Source organism: Rhinolophus ferrumequinum, chromosome 5, assembly GCF_004115265.2.
Source record: "Rhinolophus ferrumequinum isolate MPI-CBG mRhiFer1 chromosome 5, mRhiFer1_v1.p, whole genome shotgun sequence".
Classification (NCBI taxonomy): Eukaryota; Metazoa; Chordata; class Mammalia; order Chiroptera; family Rhinolophidae; genus Rhinolophus; species Rhinolophus ferrumequinum.
The window spans coordinates 61973054-61990696 of NC_046288.1; the positions used below are offsets into that span (position 1 = coordinate 61973054).

The following is a 17643-nucleotide window of genomic DNA, read 5'->3' on the forward strand; positions in this document are numbered from 1 at the left end:
GGAACATAAACTTTTGAACTTTTCAGTCCTATGTCAATACTTAAGTATACATCAAGCCTCCAGGTAGCCCTCTAATTACTCCCTAAAGGACTAAGGAAAGAATGTTCACATATCCAGACCATCTGAAATCCATTGTTCAGACTACCTGACATCTAGTATCCAGACCACAGGTTATCTAGAGGATTACCATCTTGGACAAATCCAGAAGCTAAGAATACAGGACTGATTTTTCCCAAGAATGTACTTTTTACTGTAAGAACCCTCAGATTTTCTTTCATCTTTAGAACATTCTGCATATTGCCTAGTTGTGTCTCTGGTTTGCAAACCCTAAGATCCTTGAATAAATCTTTATCATTTAATTCTAGCCAAAGCCTCCTGATTCATTTACATTCAGTCAACAACTGGAATCCAGGGAGTCAGTCCCTCTGAACCTCCAAACCAGTATGCTATCCTGCTATTTGAGGATGCTATTTGAGATGCATGGACAATAACATTAAATGACTTACGATAAGCAGCTATCCACTTTTGCGGGTAATATAGAAATTTAAGCTTAAGGTTAGCCTTTATTTCAAAAAGACTTCCTTACACTCTGGTGTGTTAGGCTCCATTCTCTGTCTTCCCCATCATGCCCTATACACGGAAATGGTCTTTACCTATTAACGCTTCTGCCTCCCTTCTAGCCCGTACTAATATCCACTGGTATGGTGTCTGGAGCAGCAGTCACTGAACGAATGAGTACAAAGAAACAAGGAATGACCAAACAAAAGTGAATTTCCACAAATCTACTTAATCACCAAGGACATTAATTTCCAAATGAGTTCTGTGCACCCTAGACGGTATGTAAAACTTCCAGTGGGATGCAGGGAGAAAACATTAGCATTTCTATTTACTGACCTTTGGCACACGGATTGACACTGGCATCCTCAGCCAGCCACGCAGGGGGCCTAGCATGAGTACTCCTGGGTTCACAGGTTAGCAGTGGGGCCCTCAGCTGTTTGGGGTTAGCAGCAGGGCCCTCGCCTGTTTGTTTGCTTTCCATAGACTACCAAATTGCAGTTTACATGGGCCCGATTGAGAAAGGACTGTATTTTCAATTTTATCTAAACTAACCCTCACAGAATGGACTTTAAATGAGTCCTGCACTGAACTGCAAAAATGCCAACAACAACGCAAGCACCAATGAACAGGAAAATAGTAGCGCTGATGCCATTTTTACTATTTCTCATATAATACTTTTCCCAGCCACATCATGAGCTATAACAATAACAAACTAATCAGATCTAACATGAAGTTGGCAAAAAAAAAAAAAAGTTCTTAAAGTATCAAAACTGAGATTCGTATCCACTATTCTTATGAATGGTCCTTGCCAAAATGAACACTGTGCCTTGGGGAAGTGGCTAATCGTATTCTTACAGTTCACAAATACATATTTTTTATTAACAGGATCAAAAAATGGACAGCTCACTGATCTAGAGCTTTGCTACTCAAAGTGCAACCTGCAGAGGAGCCAGTATTAGCATCACCTGGCAGCTCGTTAGAAATGCAGTCTTAGGTCCACCCCTTACCTACTAGAGCAGAAGACCCCCAGGTGACTCACGTGCATGCTTCTGTCTGAGGAGCACCGCTTTAGGACATACTCCTTAAACGATCTGCATCCTAACAGTTCAGCTTTTATTTATAAGTTTAGACCGATTCGTCTTTTGAATTTTTGAACTTAGAAACTTATAATTTCTAATATCTGTTATCAAGTGTTCTTCAAAATTATAAAGAAACTATCCCCATAAACCACAGATCCAGTGATATAATCTATGTATAACTCACTATTATGTCTTATTCACTCCAGTACATATAAAATGAATGTCTGGACCCTCGCACAAGAAAGCCCATCCAGTCACATCTTAATCGTTTGGTCACCCCCACTTACTTTTGTTTGATCATCAGCTTTGAACACGTAGCAGATACTCCGCTTATTGGCTGCATCGTCCTTAATCAGACAAGCAAAGTAACTTGGGTCGTGACTGTTGTGAATCAGCTTATGCACGTGCTGAGGCTTACACTCGAAGATGCTGGAACAGATCAGGGGATCCCATTGTTGACTTTTTCCTGGCTCAGGTTCACATCTCAGTCCGGAGGGTGAAACACAAAGCCGGACTTGCTTGCTACCAGGCTCCTTTATGGAGGACTGCCCACTGAGCCGTCGCACCTCTGCCACGACCCACGGCAGCATGGGCATGGTGGTCAGAGCATGCACCGGCAAGGAGCCCACCAGCTGGAGGCCAAAGTCCACCCAGACCTCAGTAGGAAACGGATGTTTCCTCGCTGTGAATGTTATTGGTTCCATCTTGGGAAAGGTCTGGAAACTCAGCAAAATGTTGCCACTCTTTTCTATTTTAGACCAAGCAATCTATTTTACGTGCTTCTGGTGCAGAATCCTGGGGGAGAAACACAGAGGCATTGGAATTTAATGAAGTCACAGCAATAGCTACTTTCAAAGAGTTATTATCTCAGAAGAACTTAACAGTCTGAAATTCAAACATAGGAAGAAATAGGCATTAGTTCAAATAAGCTGCTCTGCTGAGAAAGAGCTTTCTTGCAATTGCATTTCATATAAAACCTAAAATGCCATAAATGTCACACTTACGACAGGTTACAAAGATCCCACCAGGAAATTCCTGTTAAACTTACGCTTCACAGAACCCACAAAGGCAAGCACGATTGAAAACAATATAATGCTACTTGGGAAGCTTGAAACCCTGTTGTATTAGTTACCATATGTTTCAAAGAGGTTTGTTTTTTTAAGATAATCAAATTCAGTACTGGTAACTACCCCCCTCCAAAAAAGTAATCGTGCGAAAAAAAGTATCAGCTATCCATCATCATCACAGTCTACAGAGCAGTTTTAATCCCTTATCGCTTATGATGCCACTTAAGTTTTAAAAGACTCTCCCTGATGTATATAGTTCAGAGGTTCTGAATCACAAATTCAATTTCCATTAACAGGTACTCGGTGCATATTATGTTCCAAACACCATCATAAATATTGTTTTGCTTAATTCATGTACTATAAGCCATCACCCCAACACTTTGCCCTTCCTCATCAAAATAGAGGGTGTTGCTTCTACTAGACCCAAACTCTCTGAACTGCCTTTCCCTCTCTATGGATGATTTTCAACAACCATATTTGATGTATCCTAACACCTTCCTGTGCTTTTGGATGGCACAACCTTGCTGGCCACAGCTGAGCTGTCTACAGCATCTCAAGCCCTATTCTCTACTCATTTGCTCCCTGGATTTTCACCCTCCCATGCATTCCCTGAGCACGTATACACATGCTGGGGAGAAACTCAATGAAGGCAGGGGGTCACATCTGTCTGATTCACCATGGCATCCCGGGGCCTAGCACAGCTCCTGACTCAGAACAGGCTCAATCCATATTTTAAAGGAGTGAATGAAGTCTCTCCCATACTATTAATAAAGGTATTTTCCCTTGACTTCAAACCTCCCCCAGCCATAGCTCCTCCTTCCCTACACACATTTCTTCAAGATAAAGTCTATGCTGTCTCCACTTCCTACTGTCCATCTACAATCTGGTTTGTGACTAGAAACACCAAGGAGCCACTGAAATCGCTCCTGGTAGGATTGCCCACAGCTTCTGGTTGTGAAATCCAGAGGGGCTTTTAAGTCCTGAACTGCACTGTTCTCTCCGACGAATTTCTCAACAGTGACCACTCCTTCCTGTTTGAAACTTCCGGTTCTCATCTTAGCTCTTGGGTTGCTTCTTTTCAGGTTCTTTGACAGCTTTCTTTCCCTGTTCCACGCCGTCGTCTCCTCTCATTCCACCTGCTTTCTTTGGACAATCTCACATTCTAAGCGGGTTAACAACCACATTCTAACACTCCTACCTATGCTGCTGCTCACAGATTACTTTTATTAAGTACCAGGCACTTTGCATGTGCTATCTCATTTCATCTTCATAACAACCTTTATCCCTCACCTTAGTCTCAGTTGGAGACTATTATTGCCATATTTGTGACCTAGGAAACTGAGGCCTAGAGAGCTTGAGTTACTTGTCACGGGTGACATGGGGGAGTCTGCACCTTATTCTCAACCTATCCTCCGGAATGCTGCACGAGAATGCCTCTACCTCTTACATTGTTTTGTACACCTGAAACTGGAAAAAAAAGAAAAAAAGAAAAAAGAATGCATTTTCTACATATACCCTGATGATTCATTCCCAAGTGTTTGTCTCCCCTTGAAATTCAAAAAGTTCCAGATCAGGACAGGCCATTAAATATTTCTGTCTGGATAGCCTACCTATAGGCACCTCAGTCTCAACGTAATTATTTTAAAACTAACTCAGTCTCACTTCCCTTGTTCTCAAAACTTCTCTTCCTTCCTATAAGCTCTATCTCCACGACAAGCATCAACATGTATTTTATTGCCCACGGCACAAGCCAGGGAGTCATTGTTATAGACTAAAGGTTTGTGTTGCCCCCACCCCCAAATTCATACTATGAAATTCTAATTTTCAATATGATGCTCTTAGGAGGTGGGGTCTTTAGGAGGTGATTAGGTGACGAGGGTGCAGCCCGCATGAATGGAATTAGTGCCCTTACAAAAGGGACCCAAAGAGCTCCCTTGCCCCTCCCATAGAAAAATGATGGCTGTCTATACACCAGGAAGTGGGCCATCACCAGACACTGAATCTGCCGGCACCTTGATCACGGACTTCTTAGCCTCCAGAACTGTGAGAAAGACATTTCTGTTGTTTATAAACCACCTGTCTGTGGTGTATGCTGTTATAGCAGCCTGAATGGACTAAGACAAGTCATTCAGATTCCTTCTTCATCCTATCACTACTTCTGAACTGGCTCTACATCTACATATATCTTATCTATTCTCAACTGGAGACAAAGTGCCCCAATCTTCAATCCATCCTTCACATATTTCCTAGAGTGATTGAACTGACACACAAAACTGATCATGTCACTCCTCTGCTAAAAAATCCTTAATAAATAACTGCCCCATAACAATCTAAAGTCTTCTACATGGTATATAAGGTCTCTTTGGAATCTGGTCCTGTCTGTATCTCCAACCTCATATTCTCCCCTAAAATGCCCTCCTTTGTGCACTGTTTGGTGAAGATAGAGAACTAGGTATGGTTCACCACGGACGTTATTTCTCATGCTTCTGAGCCATAGTGCATACTGTTCGTATCTTCCAGGAACATAGGACCTGTCACAAACTGTAAAGGGTCTGAAATTTTACTCTACATGCAAACTAACATGTTAGCCTGACACGTTAGCCTGCTGGTAGAAGACATGAGACTCCTGGGTCTGAGACAAAGGACGATGTATTATTACTCAGAGCAATGCAGCAGCCAGAGAGTCAGCACCAGTTCCTTGACTCCCAATTCCCACATGCAGGGTGACATCTGCATCCAAACTGGGTTACAAGAAAGGCACCTGAGTTTGGGGAGACCGAATATTTTATAATAGGGAGTAAGTATGTATGCTCCAGAGGGAGACACTATTTCTATCTTCCATGGCTGTTTGCTATTTTTAAAAAAAGATTGAAAAGGTAGTTCAGAACAAAAGCAGTGCCTTTGTTCGCAAGATATGTAGACACACTAGAGACCCATGCTGAATTATCTCCCGAAGATCTGACTCTTGTCCTCTAAACTAGTTCCAACTCCTATTTAAGTCATGGCTCAAGAAACTACCACCTGTTTCGTGCAAGGTGATTTAGGGCATCCATTATGACGTGCTTCTACACTTCACATCTAATCATCATATTCATTGTAGTCCCTCACCAAGACTATAAGCTTCTTCAACTTTTAAGGTTTGAGAGTTTTAAAATCAATAGGGAAATTCTAAACCTCTTCTGAACTAGAACAGAAGTCTCTTCTTTTTACTCTGTTTTTCTATATGATATATATACATATATGCTAAGAGCTTTTTAATATAATTTGAACACAGTTCAGAGCTAATGTTTTTCTTTCAAATGTTCAGAAGTGCAAATACTCCCACTTTATTTAGAGCGACAACATATTTCATGAAAGTACATTCCCTGTCTCTTTTCCTTTAAAGTACAGTTTATTTTGATGAAAACAGACCTGAAGTTCATATGAGGTCTGACAATTAAGTTCGTGAACTTGTTACAATGATGTAGCTAACCTTTTTTGATATCAGAGGGATTATTCATTATGAATTTGTACCAACTGGACAAACAGTTCACCAAGTTTACTATTTGGCAGTGCTGAAAGGGCTGCATGAAAAAGTTAGACGAAAACTATCTTTTCGCCAACAACTCATGGCTCTTGTATCATAACAATGCACCAGCTCACACAGCACTGTCTATGAGGGAGTTTTTAGCCAGTAAACAAATAACTGTATTGGAACACCCTCCCTACTCACCTGATCTGGCCCAGTGACTTCTTTCTTTACCCGAAAATAAAGGAAATATTGAAAGGAAGACATTTTTATGACATTCAGGACATCAAGTGTAATACGATGACAGCTCTGATGGCCATTCCAGAAAAAGAGTTTCAAAATTGCTTTGAAGGATGGACTAGGTGCTGGCATCGGTGCATAGCTTCCCAAAGGGAGTACTTGGAAGGTGACCGTAATGATATTCAGCAAGGAGGAGTGTAGCACTTTTTCTAGGATGAGTTCATGAACTTAATTGTCCGACCTCGTATAACCCCATAAATAATGGTGTCTCTCTCTCTCTCTCTCTCTTCTTTTCTCTCTCTCACCTACAGGTGAAAGTGGCATTAAATGTCTGGCTCAGCTTCCACTCCTGTAACTGAATCTGTTTCAAGTTCTAACCGTTGACAGCTGCTAATCCCAAGACATGTTTAAAGAAGCACTAGAATTATTATAAAGCAAAGAGCCGGGACCTCACAATCAGTGTAGATGAGGCATTTATTAATACGGTGGCAACAAGCATCACAAAATTACTTTTGGTTTTCTTATAAGGGAATCTATATACCTAGTGCAAAACAAAAAAATCCACAATTCAGTCATTTCAATCATTTGGTAAGTAATCAGTCATCAAATGTGTTCTGCCGTTTCACTGACAAAACTATCTGAACGCCTAAAGTTTTCACTTTTCAACCGGCTGGGGCACATTCTTAGTATCTCTGTAAAAGGTAGATTGGACCTTAACACTTTATAAACTATCAAATAATAAATTCTACCTCAAATATAGCCATAATTTATTTATAAGCACTTTTGATTCTGTTGATGTAAGATTCAAGGTAACTTAGACCAGGCAACTGCTTGTATTACATTTCAATAAAAAGTTACATGAAACAGATGAGCTACTCAGAGAATACTAACAAACCATTAGATTATTTTTTAAGCCATATCAATCTACATGATTTGCCTGCAACCCCTGACCATCCCGTAAGACGCAGGTAGAACCGACTCTCCCAAGGGGCCTCTTGCACCTCATACGATCACTAAGAATGTTCTTAGCTATGTTCTGTGTGTACAAGGCCTATCCCTTGCAGAGACCATCTGTATTCTACACAACTCCTACCTACCACAGTCCCTAAATATGGTAGGCATCCCAAATACAAAGATGCTTTTTTTTTAGAACAGATTCAATAATCTTGTTAGTGAGTCCTGCTATGCAAAATATTCCTGACAGCATGCACTTAGAATCATAAAAATTTAAAGCTAGAAAGGTTCTTTTAAACCATTTAGAAATTTCCCTCATATTTGAAATGAGGAAACTGGGTTCTGGAGAAGTTAAGTGGCTTGTCCAAATTTTGTGACAGAATTAGGACAATCCAAGTCTTTGACTCCCATCCAAGTGCTGCAAAGAACCTCAGTTTCCTCCTGAAAACACTTTCAAGTGTGAAGTTAAGAAAGCAAGTTACTTAACTTCTCCAAATCTTAAGTTTACTCTCATAAGCGAATGGAACAAGATCATCCCCACGTTTTCTTCTATCTCTGAAATCTGGTGAATCTAATTTTCATAACGTATAACACCAAATGTCCCCGACATTGTGTGGGGATAGAAAACTGCTCTCATCTTCCTGTCAAAAATATAAATGTGGAGGAGGTACATGAAGAAAGGATGGGGTTTATCGATCAGGAAGCAAAAGAAACAATGGTGGGAGTTAGGAGGCCACCATTGGGAACTCCCTCTCTTCCCAGCCCCCCAGCCACCCCCTCCTAGCAAACCACAAGAAGTAGGGTGGGAACTTCCCAGTAGCTAACAAGCTGCAGCCTCCTTAGGTTCCACCCTCAGCTCCTGGTGGGAGCGGAGGAGGGAAAGAGCAACGGATAAAGGGATAGGTGTTGGAAGCTTCTAGCTCCAGGCCACTTTAGGAAACAGCTGATGCTGATTAGCTGTTGGGGACCCCTGGGGTGGGCAGGGAGTCCCCAGGTGGCCACTCACCTTCTCTTGCGAATCCATGGTTTAATCTTTCTGTTCTTTAACCCAGATAGATAGAGTAGGCATGCAGCTGAACAGAATTATTCCGCCACCTGAATACTCTACTCTTACCATGCAGTAAGACCACTGGCTTGGATAAACTATTTGTCCATTTTCTGCACAGAACCTCACCCAATCAGAGCAGCGTGCTGCTCACCCAGGAACTGCCCACAGGTCCCTCTGAAGCAGTCTTCTAGTTCACCATCACAAGGAGCTCCTGGAGCCAGTGGTTCTAACCTTTTCATCATCAAGGACGCTCCCTCACTGGCGTGCGCCTGTCCAATCTAATGCATAACAATGTTGTGAATGATTTGCTTCCAATATAAATCAGAGCCAATTCAAGGCTACTCATTTAGAATGCTACCGTCATTTCTTGTATTTTCTTCTATACTGCACAGGATACAGGGGTAAGGCTGGGGGTGTCTAGCTAGCCTCCAGGGGTTATGTATAACCTTCCCTCCTGTGCCGCTGCTTTAAGTTATTCTCCTAAAAGTAACTGTTAACACATAACAGCACTTACTATGTGTCTATTAACCAACTTAGCTCTCGTAACAACCTTAGCCAATAAGGACTGTTATTATCCTATTGGAATAAGGACTATGATGAACTACTATCATTATCAGCTCCAATTTAAAGACGAGAGATGAGATGGAAGGTGCTGGCACAGAGAAATGAAGTCACTTGCTCAAAGTCATACTGGTAGCAAGTGGCAGAACCACATTTCGAATCCAGGTCCTTCCACAGAGTTTGTGTTGCTCTTAACCACTTTGCTGGAGGAATACCTATTGACTAACTGCCTCTTCTTGGACGTTACATATGATCTGCTTTCTTACAAGTCTGATAAGTACGTTTTATCATCCTTGTGTTACATGAGGATCCCGAGGCTAGTGAATGAAGGTAGGATTTGAATCCAGACCTGTCTTATGCCCAAATTTTTATTCTTCATGAGCTAATAATATGTCTAGAGCGGAATTACTCAAAAATATCTTCCTAGTGGATTAACTGGGCTGTTTTTCTATCTAAATCTGGCTTGGCCTCAGTAATCCAAATCTAAATGTCAAAGTTATAAGCTAAAAGTATAAAATAAATAAATGTAATAATAGCAATAGGCATGTTTATTGAATGCTCACCATATGGCAGGCACTGTTCTAAGAACTTACATAGATAACTTCATTAAGTTTGGCAACAAACCCATAAGTGTTTAGCTACTTTGTAAGCGTAGATTCACTGATCATAAATAATGTATTGTTAAATGAGTACATTCTCTTTTTAAGAGAAAAAGGCTGCTGCTTGTTACAAAGGAAATGGGCACACTCAAAACTAAATGCCGCTTTGTTGGTACTAAAACATATTCCCTACATTCTGCACAGCTTCACTGAAACCTAAGTGTCAAGATTATTTCACATGGTACAAATATGCCAAATCTTTTTCTAACCATTTGAAACCTGAAAAGGGACACGTTGCGCTTAAATCTAAGAATGCGTCAAATGGAAATCTCAGCTTGAAAATGGAAACCTTCATGTCTTTTGTGAAGAATATGGTTTAAAAATATTTTATCAGAATGTGGGGTGGGAAAGGAAGAAATGAAGATAAAAGTCAGCCAAGGCTACTGTACTGTATGGTAACAGTTCTGCACTGAAAAGCTAAATAAATCCTTTGCCATCATCAGCAAGATATACTTCTTGTCTGCTCTGTGGATGCAGTCATTTTAATGAACAGATTCTGCTTCTCCTAGTTTTAATGACCAAGAAAAGAAAAGAGCCATGAAACATATCACATATTGGAACTAATGTAGCCAAGAAACAAGAGGGACAGCTCAGCAGACAGGGAAAAGGAAAAAAGGATATTATGCCAAGGCACCCGCACACAAGCAGACGTAAGCCCCCTAATGGGCTCATATACATTTTAGGTCATTTGGAAATCTGAAGAGTGCAGACTATGGACTTCAGAGAAATGCTGTGAAGGTAGTAAAAGGGGCCTGAGGGAGTTGTCCTTTTGTGACATAAAATTAGAAGCATATTCAAAGACAGAATCCTCTCAAGCCAGCAGCCCTACACCAGGCATAACGATTAGAGATGCTGATGTGAATGGGGAATAGGTAAGCCTCATGCTGCTTGCCAGTGGTACATCCTAGAAGATCCTAGAAGATCTGGGCATGAAAGGAGCCACCCACCCACCCCTGCCTCTGCAGGGGGAGGGGTGGTACATCTGATTGCTATGAAGCCGCTCTAGTGAAGGCTGCCTTCTAGAGTAGTGGGAGACAGAGATTGTCAACAGCTGGGCAACAACAGACAAGAGGCAAGCTGTGTTTCTTCGGAGTTGCCCATTTCTTCCTCGAACCCTCTGGTACTAGGACAATGTCACATGGGATGAAACACTGACATGACTGCACCCACCAGAAAGCTTATCATAATAAAAAGGGAAATCCCTAGAGCACTCAGTGGGAAGATAATGATAGACAATGGCACCGAGTCCCATTTGCAAAACTTTACTTTGATGCTAATCATTTCTCACTACACCAATGAATTTTTCTCCTATTTTACTGGTTTGCAAACAGCTGGACACATCCACATAAAGGCATTTATTTTAATTATCGCCTGATGATTTTATTACTGCTTTCAGTTCCTTTTATATCTCCTTGAGCTCAGCTAATAGTCTCAGGATACTCTACTTGTGTTCACTTCAGTCAATGTGCCCTCAACATTTCACACAGCGCCCTCTAATTCACAACGTCTATGTTCACTATCCAGTAGCTCGTGTATTGTGAATGGTTATTTACAGATAAATCTAGAGAGAAAGCCCTTTTTAGAGTCTTATTCCCCGGTAACTTGGTTGGGGAAAAACAAAAAACAAAAACAGGTCGATTTGAGGCTGTGATAGCATTTCATTTCCAGCAGATGTAAAACACCTGTTTACAAAAGCAGTCAATCCTTTTCTATACACACTTTTCCATGCGATGTCCGTATTCCTGAAATGTCTTCAGGGTCCCCAGGAAGGAGCTGATCATGAGGCACACCTCCTCTCTAACTAAGAGAATCCATCTGCATCTAGGAAAAGTTGCAGAACTCACCTGCTTTGGGAGTCCCTAATCCAAGTGAGTAAAAGAACATGAAATGCTCAGAAACATGGGTGTACAAGCTGATTTCCAGCCTCCGGGAACAGCTCCCCATTCATTGTTCCACCCACCCCTCGCACACAGAGCAGGCTCCCAACACACAACAAAACCTACAGGTGGCCATTCTCCAACTCCAACCAATCCCATCTGGAATCCGGGGAAGAGAATGCATTTCTGCTTTGCTAAAGAAGGGCCTCTTTGTCAAGGCCTCTGCAGTTTAGAAGTTTGGACTTGTAGAGATAGCTGAGTGTCTTGGGTGTGACCCATTTAAACCAGGCCATTTTTAAATGTTCTTTTAAAGTCTGATTATATTAATAAATGAAATCATCCAATCATCTAAAAGGAGTGATGAGGGACCTATAGGAATACCTATCCATTAATGTGGGGCACTCTGAAATTAAACCGGTGGAAGGAACAGTCATCACTTTCAATTTCTTTTCCTTTTAAAGCAACTTTCAAAGAAGATATTTTAAATAAAATCACAAGTAAAGCCGCCTCTAGGTGGATTTCAAAGAAAACGATACCTCTTTTAAAAAATAAAAACATGTGGCAAAGTTTGAGGGGTCCCATAATCGCACAGTGATCAGGAAGCTGCTAGAAACAATTAGGCAGGGTTTCGAAATGACTGGTACAGGATGTGCCCATAGAAAGAAATGCTGTGCGCACCGGTGCAGCTGCCAAAGTTACTACTGCAAAGTACCCTGAACTTTTAAAGGGTGGCATGGGATTACTCTGACTGCCCTCCCCCTCAATCTGGTCGCCTTACAAACACGCTAGCCCTAGAGATATTTGGCGGGAGGGAGGAGGGAGGAGATGAGAGGACCAGGGAGCAGGGGAGGAGGAGGGCAGAGGGAGGGAACTGTCCCACCTCTGGGTCGTTACGGACTAGAAGGTTTCGCTTTCGTCCAAGAAGGGGGCGAAGAGGTGGCAATAAACTTCCTCCCCCAAGAGCCCTGCGGGCAGCTAGGACAGCAGAAATGCCCCTGGGCCGCCGGAATCCGGCTTCTCCACGGGCCCGGGAGCGCAGGGTCGTGCTGGGGGGTGGGGGGCGTTCACGATGCCCCTGAGGAGGGACAGCGGGGTGGCGTGGCTGAAGCCGGAGAAGGAGCCTACCTGTGCGGCGGCGGCGCGCTCAGAGCGCGGGGCCCGGCGGGGGCGCGCAGGTGCTCCGGGGCGGCGCGGGGATGGCCGGGGCGGGCGGGGCGTCCATCGTGCCTGCGGGCTGTGCGCTCCCAGCCGCAGGGGGTTCGCAGGGGCCCCTCCGCTCAGCTCCCGCCTCTTCCCCACCCGCCTGAGAAACGGCGGGTCCTGCGCCGGAGGCAGCAACAGGCACCGTGGCGGCGGCGGCGGCGAAGAAGGAGGAGGAGGAGGTGTCTACGCGCGGCTCGCGTTTCCTCCTCCTGGGCTGGGCGAGCGCGGGGGAGGCGAGGGGAGGGCGGCCGCGGGGATGTCCCGACTTGGTCCTCGGGGACCTGAGAGGGGGACGCGGTGCCCTCTCCCTCCCCACTACGCCTTGTGACTGCCCGAGAGGCACCGCCGGGGCGGACGAGTCACACGCGGGCAACAGCTGCTGCAGTGCGGGTCCGCCGCGGCCTCCCGCCCCTCTTTGCCTCTCCCCCCTTCCCGGCGGTCCATCCTCCGCCCGCCCGGTGGCTCCAGCCCCGGAACGGGGGAGGCAGTGCAGAGGGTACCCCGGGCGCCATCCCAGCGCAGGGTCCTAGCCCGCCGTACGCCTGCGGCGCCGGGACGCGGGGCCCCGCGCGAGATTAAGGCCCTCGTGGCGGGATGTGCGGTCGCACAGTCGTGTCCTCGGCGGCCTATTTATAGCAGAGGGCCGGGCCCGCGGTGCTCTCAGCAGGTGGCACTGCCAGCCCGCTCTTTGCTCCCCAGCGGTAGCTTCGCCTCATCAGCACTCTTGCCTTCTCCCTCCGAAACGGACGCGGTGAACACTGGACAGAACACAGGAAGGCGACCAAGCCACCTGGCTTTCCCCACATCACCCCTTCTTCCTGTTCTAGGGTTGGATGATGGCAGGGAGTGAAGTGAGGCATGGACATCCTACCGGGAGCTGGCAGGCAAAGCAGGAGAATCAGGGATTTGGGGAAACTGCAAAGGCTTAAGTCCCCTCCTCTATGGAATACCAGTGAGCCCCGTTTCTGAACAACTGAGGGAATGACGCAGGGCCGGATTGGGCGCTATTTCTCTCTCTCGAGCGCGCGCGCACGCACACGCCTTTTCGCGTGCCTACCGTTGGGTCAGGTTTGGGGAAGTTCCCAGCGGCCTTGTTAGAGAGTAAGGAGACACTCTGGGGAGATAGATGTAAGCCGATTGGGAAAGCGAGCTTCTAGGATTAGGGGATAGCGGTGAGCAGGAAACAGGCAACCCTCCCAGATCCCTGCCCCACTAAGTAAATAGAGGCAGTTTCACTCCCGGGGGGTGGAAATTTTGGGATCTGAAGAAAGTAGGGTACCAGAGACGAGTGAGCAGGGAGGGGAGAGCAAGAACAGGAAAATGGAAATGAGGGGAAGCAGGCAGTAGTGGAGAAACACATCTTTGTGGTTTATCTTGGGTGACATCTTTGGGGTTATCTTGCTTAGTGTTGCTGGAGGCCAGCTTTAGGGCGGTGACAGAGAGTTTGGGCTGTGGGGTTGCACTTGAACCCTAATCCCAACTCCACCACTGGTCTGGGGTGGCTTAGGCCAGCTACTGGACCTCCATTCTCTTACCTGTAGAATGAGGACCAATATACACTTCATAGGACCATTGTGAGGATAAAATGGGAAAGTGTATGTAAGGTAGCACATACATGGGCCTCAACTAATGGCAGCTGCTATGGTTACTGTGGCTCCGGAGGCAAACACCAATCCAAGTTGCCCCCTCCTCCCTGCCTCACCAATAATGTAGTCCTAGAAAGTGACCCAGGTTCTTGGAGCCTTTTGATTAGGATTCCCTGATGGGATTCCCTGATCCCATTCCCGTCCAGGGGAAGTATATTTAAGTGGGACACGAAAGTTTTATCCACGGCTTGATTTAAAACTCTCCTAGTAGAGGTAGCTATTATTCATTGAGGGGCTAGTCTATTTAGGGCATTGTGGTAGGTACTTCACATGTCTTGTCTCTAGTCATTATAAAAACTCTGCAGAACAGAGAGGATTAAATCCACTTGACCGGGGAAACTAAGAGGTTAATACCTCTTGGAGCCCATAAAGCTGATAGATGCTGGGACCCAGAACATCCAAAGCCCCTTATAACACACTTTCTCTCTGGCCATTGTGTAGCCCTCTTGTAGCACTTAGCTGATTTTTGTTATAGCATAAATATTTGTGTACTTAGCCTTAAATTAAAAACAAAACAAAACTTGAGGAGTATATACAGACATGAATACTCTAATGATTAGAACATTCATTGAGTTATGGAAATTGTTTTTCATTAGGTTACAAGACCAGGTAAACAAGTTAAGCCATATTGTTGGTGCTTGGATCACCTCACGATTACTTCACATCTTTATTTCCAACTCAGTTGTGCAGTTCTCATTCCTCTCTGCGGCAGCCTGCTGAACACACCTCCTGCTAGGATGTCAAGACAGGTGCAATGTCATCCATTTCACTGACACCCCTAAACTGCCTTTCATATTAGGTCAGACAATTAAATTTGTGAACTTGTTGCAACGATGTTGCTAACCTTTTTTTTTTTAGTATCAGAGGGATTATTCTTATGAATTTGTACCAACTGGACAAACAGTTCACCAAGTTTACTATTTGGAAGTGCTGAAAAAGCTGCGTGAAAAAGTTAGACGAAAACAAACTTTTCGCCAACAATTCATGGCTCTTGCATCACGAAAATGCACCAGCTCACACAGCACTGTCTGTGAGGGAGTTCTTAGCCAGCAAACAAATAACTGTATTGGAACACCCTCCCTACTCACCTGATCTGGCCCCCAGTGACTTCTTTCTTTACCCGAAGATAAAGGAAATACTGCAAGGAAGACATTTAGATGACATTCAGGACATCAAGGGTTATACAACGACAGCTCTGATGGCCATTCTAGAAAAAGAGTTCCAAAATTGCTTCGAAGGGTGGACTAGGCGTCAGTGCATAGCTTCCCAAGGGGAGTACTTTGAAGGCAACTGTAGTGATATTCAGCAAGGAGGTATGTAGTACTTTTTCTAGGATTAGTTCGTGGACTTAATTGTCTGACCTCATACATGACCTGGCAGATGATGGTTGAAACTGTTATTTAAGAACCCTGCCTGCTAGACCCTGCCTATGGTAGAATGGGTCCAGCCAAGGCTGGGCTTTGCTTACAGAACATGTTGGCCAGAACACCCTCCCATTCTGCCACTCCCCTCCCTTTACTTTTCCTCACTTATTCCTCCACCCCCACTCTACCCACACCTCCAGTCCCAGAATACAGGAAAGCTTAGGTGCAGGTGTCTAATCAGGTCACAAAGGTAAAAAGTGGGGGAGGGCAAAAGCAGACTAGGTCCTGTGTCTCTCATGCTATTGTAGTGGAGGGGGAAAACATTCCTGCCCCCCAACCCACTGCTGAAATCTAGCACATTCCAGCTCCAAGATTTACAATTTAGTGGCAAATGACCCTTCGCTCCGACCCCTGATCTGGGTTAGGGAAGGGCCATGGCCTTTTAAGCAGTAGTGATTTCTGCATTATTTTTCCAGTTCCCAGGGTTAGTTAGTGCCCTGAGAATGATAACAAGAGATTTTATAACACTTTTAGCTTCCTGGAAACAGAACTCCTTTTATAATACATGATAAGATTTTTTTTTTTTTTTTTTTTTTTTTGCTGTAAGGCATTGTCTCAGGGAGTAGGAGATAGCCTGCCATCAGCCTCATTTACACATGTTTCTAGCAGCTCTGGAAGAAATAGTAAAAGGGCCCTTGGACCTGATGGTGATACCTGGGAGAGCAGGATAAAGACTGTCAAACTGGGAGTGGACGTCCATATTGTCCCAGTACAGAATAGAAAGGTAAGAGGTAACCTCCCAGCTGTCACCTATAGATGCCCTTGTTCCTGAGGAAAGTAGCTCCTTCCCCTTGTGCAGATGTGTGGCTCCCAGCAGAGCTGGTACACTGCCATGCAGGGGCTGGGGCAATGTGGCCTTGGTGATGGCAACACAGAGCTCCCTGGAGACGCAGGAAGGGATTCTGTTGGTAGTTCTTTAAGTCATCAGTAACGAAACTAAGTAAGGAATGGGGCCAAACGCTGCTGTGACTCTTTCAGGCCCCTGATTCTCCTGACTGGTGTAACCCAGGAACACACAAGGCATTTTGCTGCTGACACCAGTTCCTGACCCCTTGGCTCAGTGAGTGAAAAACCGGGGACTGCAAAGGCTTCAGCAATTATGGCTGCTGCCAGCTCCTTGTGTGGACAACCCCTAGCTCCTTCTGAAATCCTGCCACAGGTCTTTCTTTTGGGGCTTCCCCTATAGAGTCTGTTCCAATTTAGTCATTTGCAGCATGATTAATTGTTCGTTGTCAAAGGCCAGGAACGTTAATATCAACTTGAAGATGGCTGCAGAGTTCTAGAAAACTGTGAACCATTGGTTCCATTAAATTAAGTGAGAAGCCCAGAGCCCACTTAACTTTTAAAAAGTTAAGGGACACATGTACAAGTCTAGAATGAAGAGTCTTTGGTTAATGTAGAAAAGAGGCCTTTAATAAAATTATTATTATTAAATGTTTACATTAGTTAGAAATCCAGACTCTCTTGCTATCATACATTTTTAACCTGATTTCCAAGTATACATAATAAGGTAAGAGTTCTTAACTAGTGGGCCTATTTCCAAAATTGGCATAAATAAAGGCAAGAAATTAAGATCATACTGGATAGACCCTGAGGATGGTTCACTGGGTACGCTTGCTCCCATTGATTGGCAGTGACTTTCTGGAACCCTGGACTGATGGTGAGATCTGGGATGGCAGGAGAAGGTTTCTGAGGCAAGTTCAAGCTCTGTGGGAAAGGGTGCAAAATTAAGCAGCAGTGTCTGCCTCAAGCATGGGAGGAGGCAGCATCTTAGCACCAACACTGGGTAATTTGCCAATCCTGCCAACCCAGGGCATAA

The 17643-nt window shown here is 44.5% G+C and overlaps 1 protein-coding gene across 3 annotated transcripts in view; it reads right to left on the reverse strand.

Moving 5' to 3' along the window:
• TBC1D1 (TBC1 domain family member 1) overlaps positions 1–12810 on the reverse strand; it is a 209014-nt gene extending 196204 nt beyond the window's left edge. For 2 of the 3 annotated variants that reach the window (XM_033106105.1, XM_033106108.1), the window contains exon 1: positions 1925–2341. In XM_033106105.1, the coding sequence (XP_032961996.1) occupies positions 1925–2341 (417 nt within the window). Of the gene's footprint in view, positions 1–1924; positions 2433–12676 lie in introns of those variants that run through there. The other variant, XM_033106104.1, reaches the window with a different exon arrangement.
• Positions 12811–17643: the final 4833 nt, after the last annotated feature.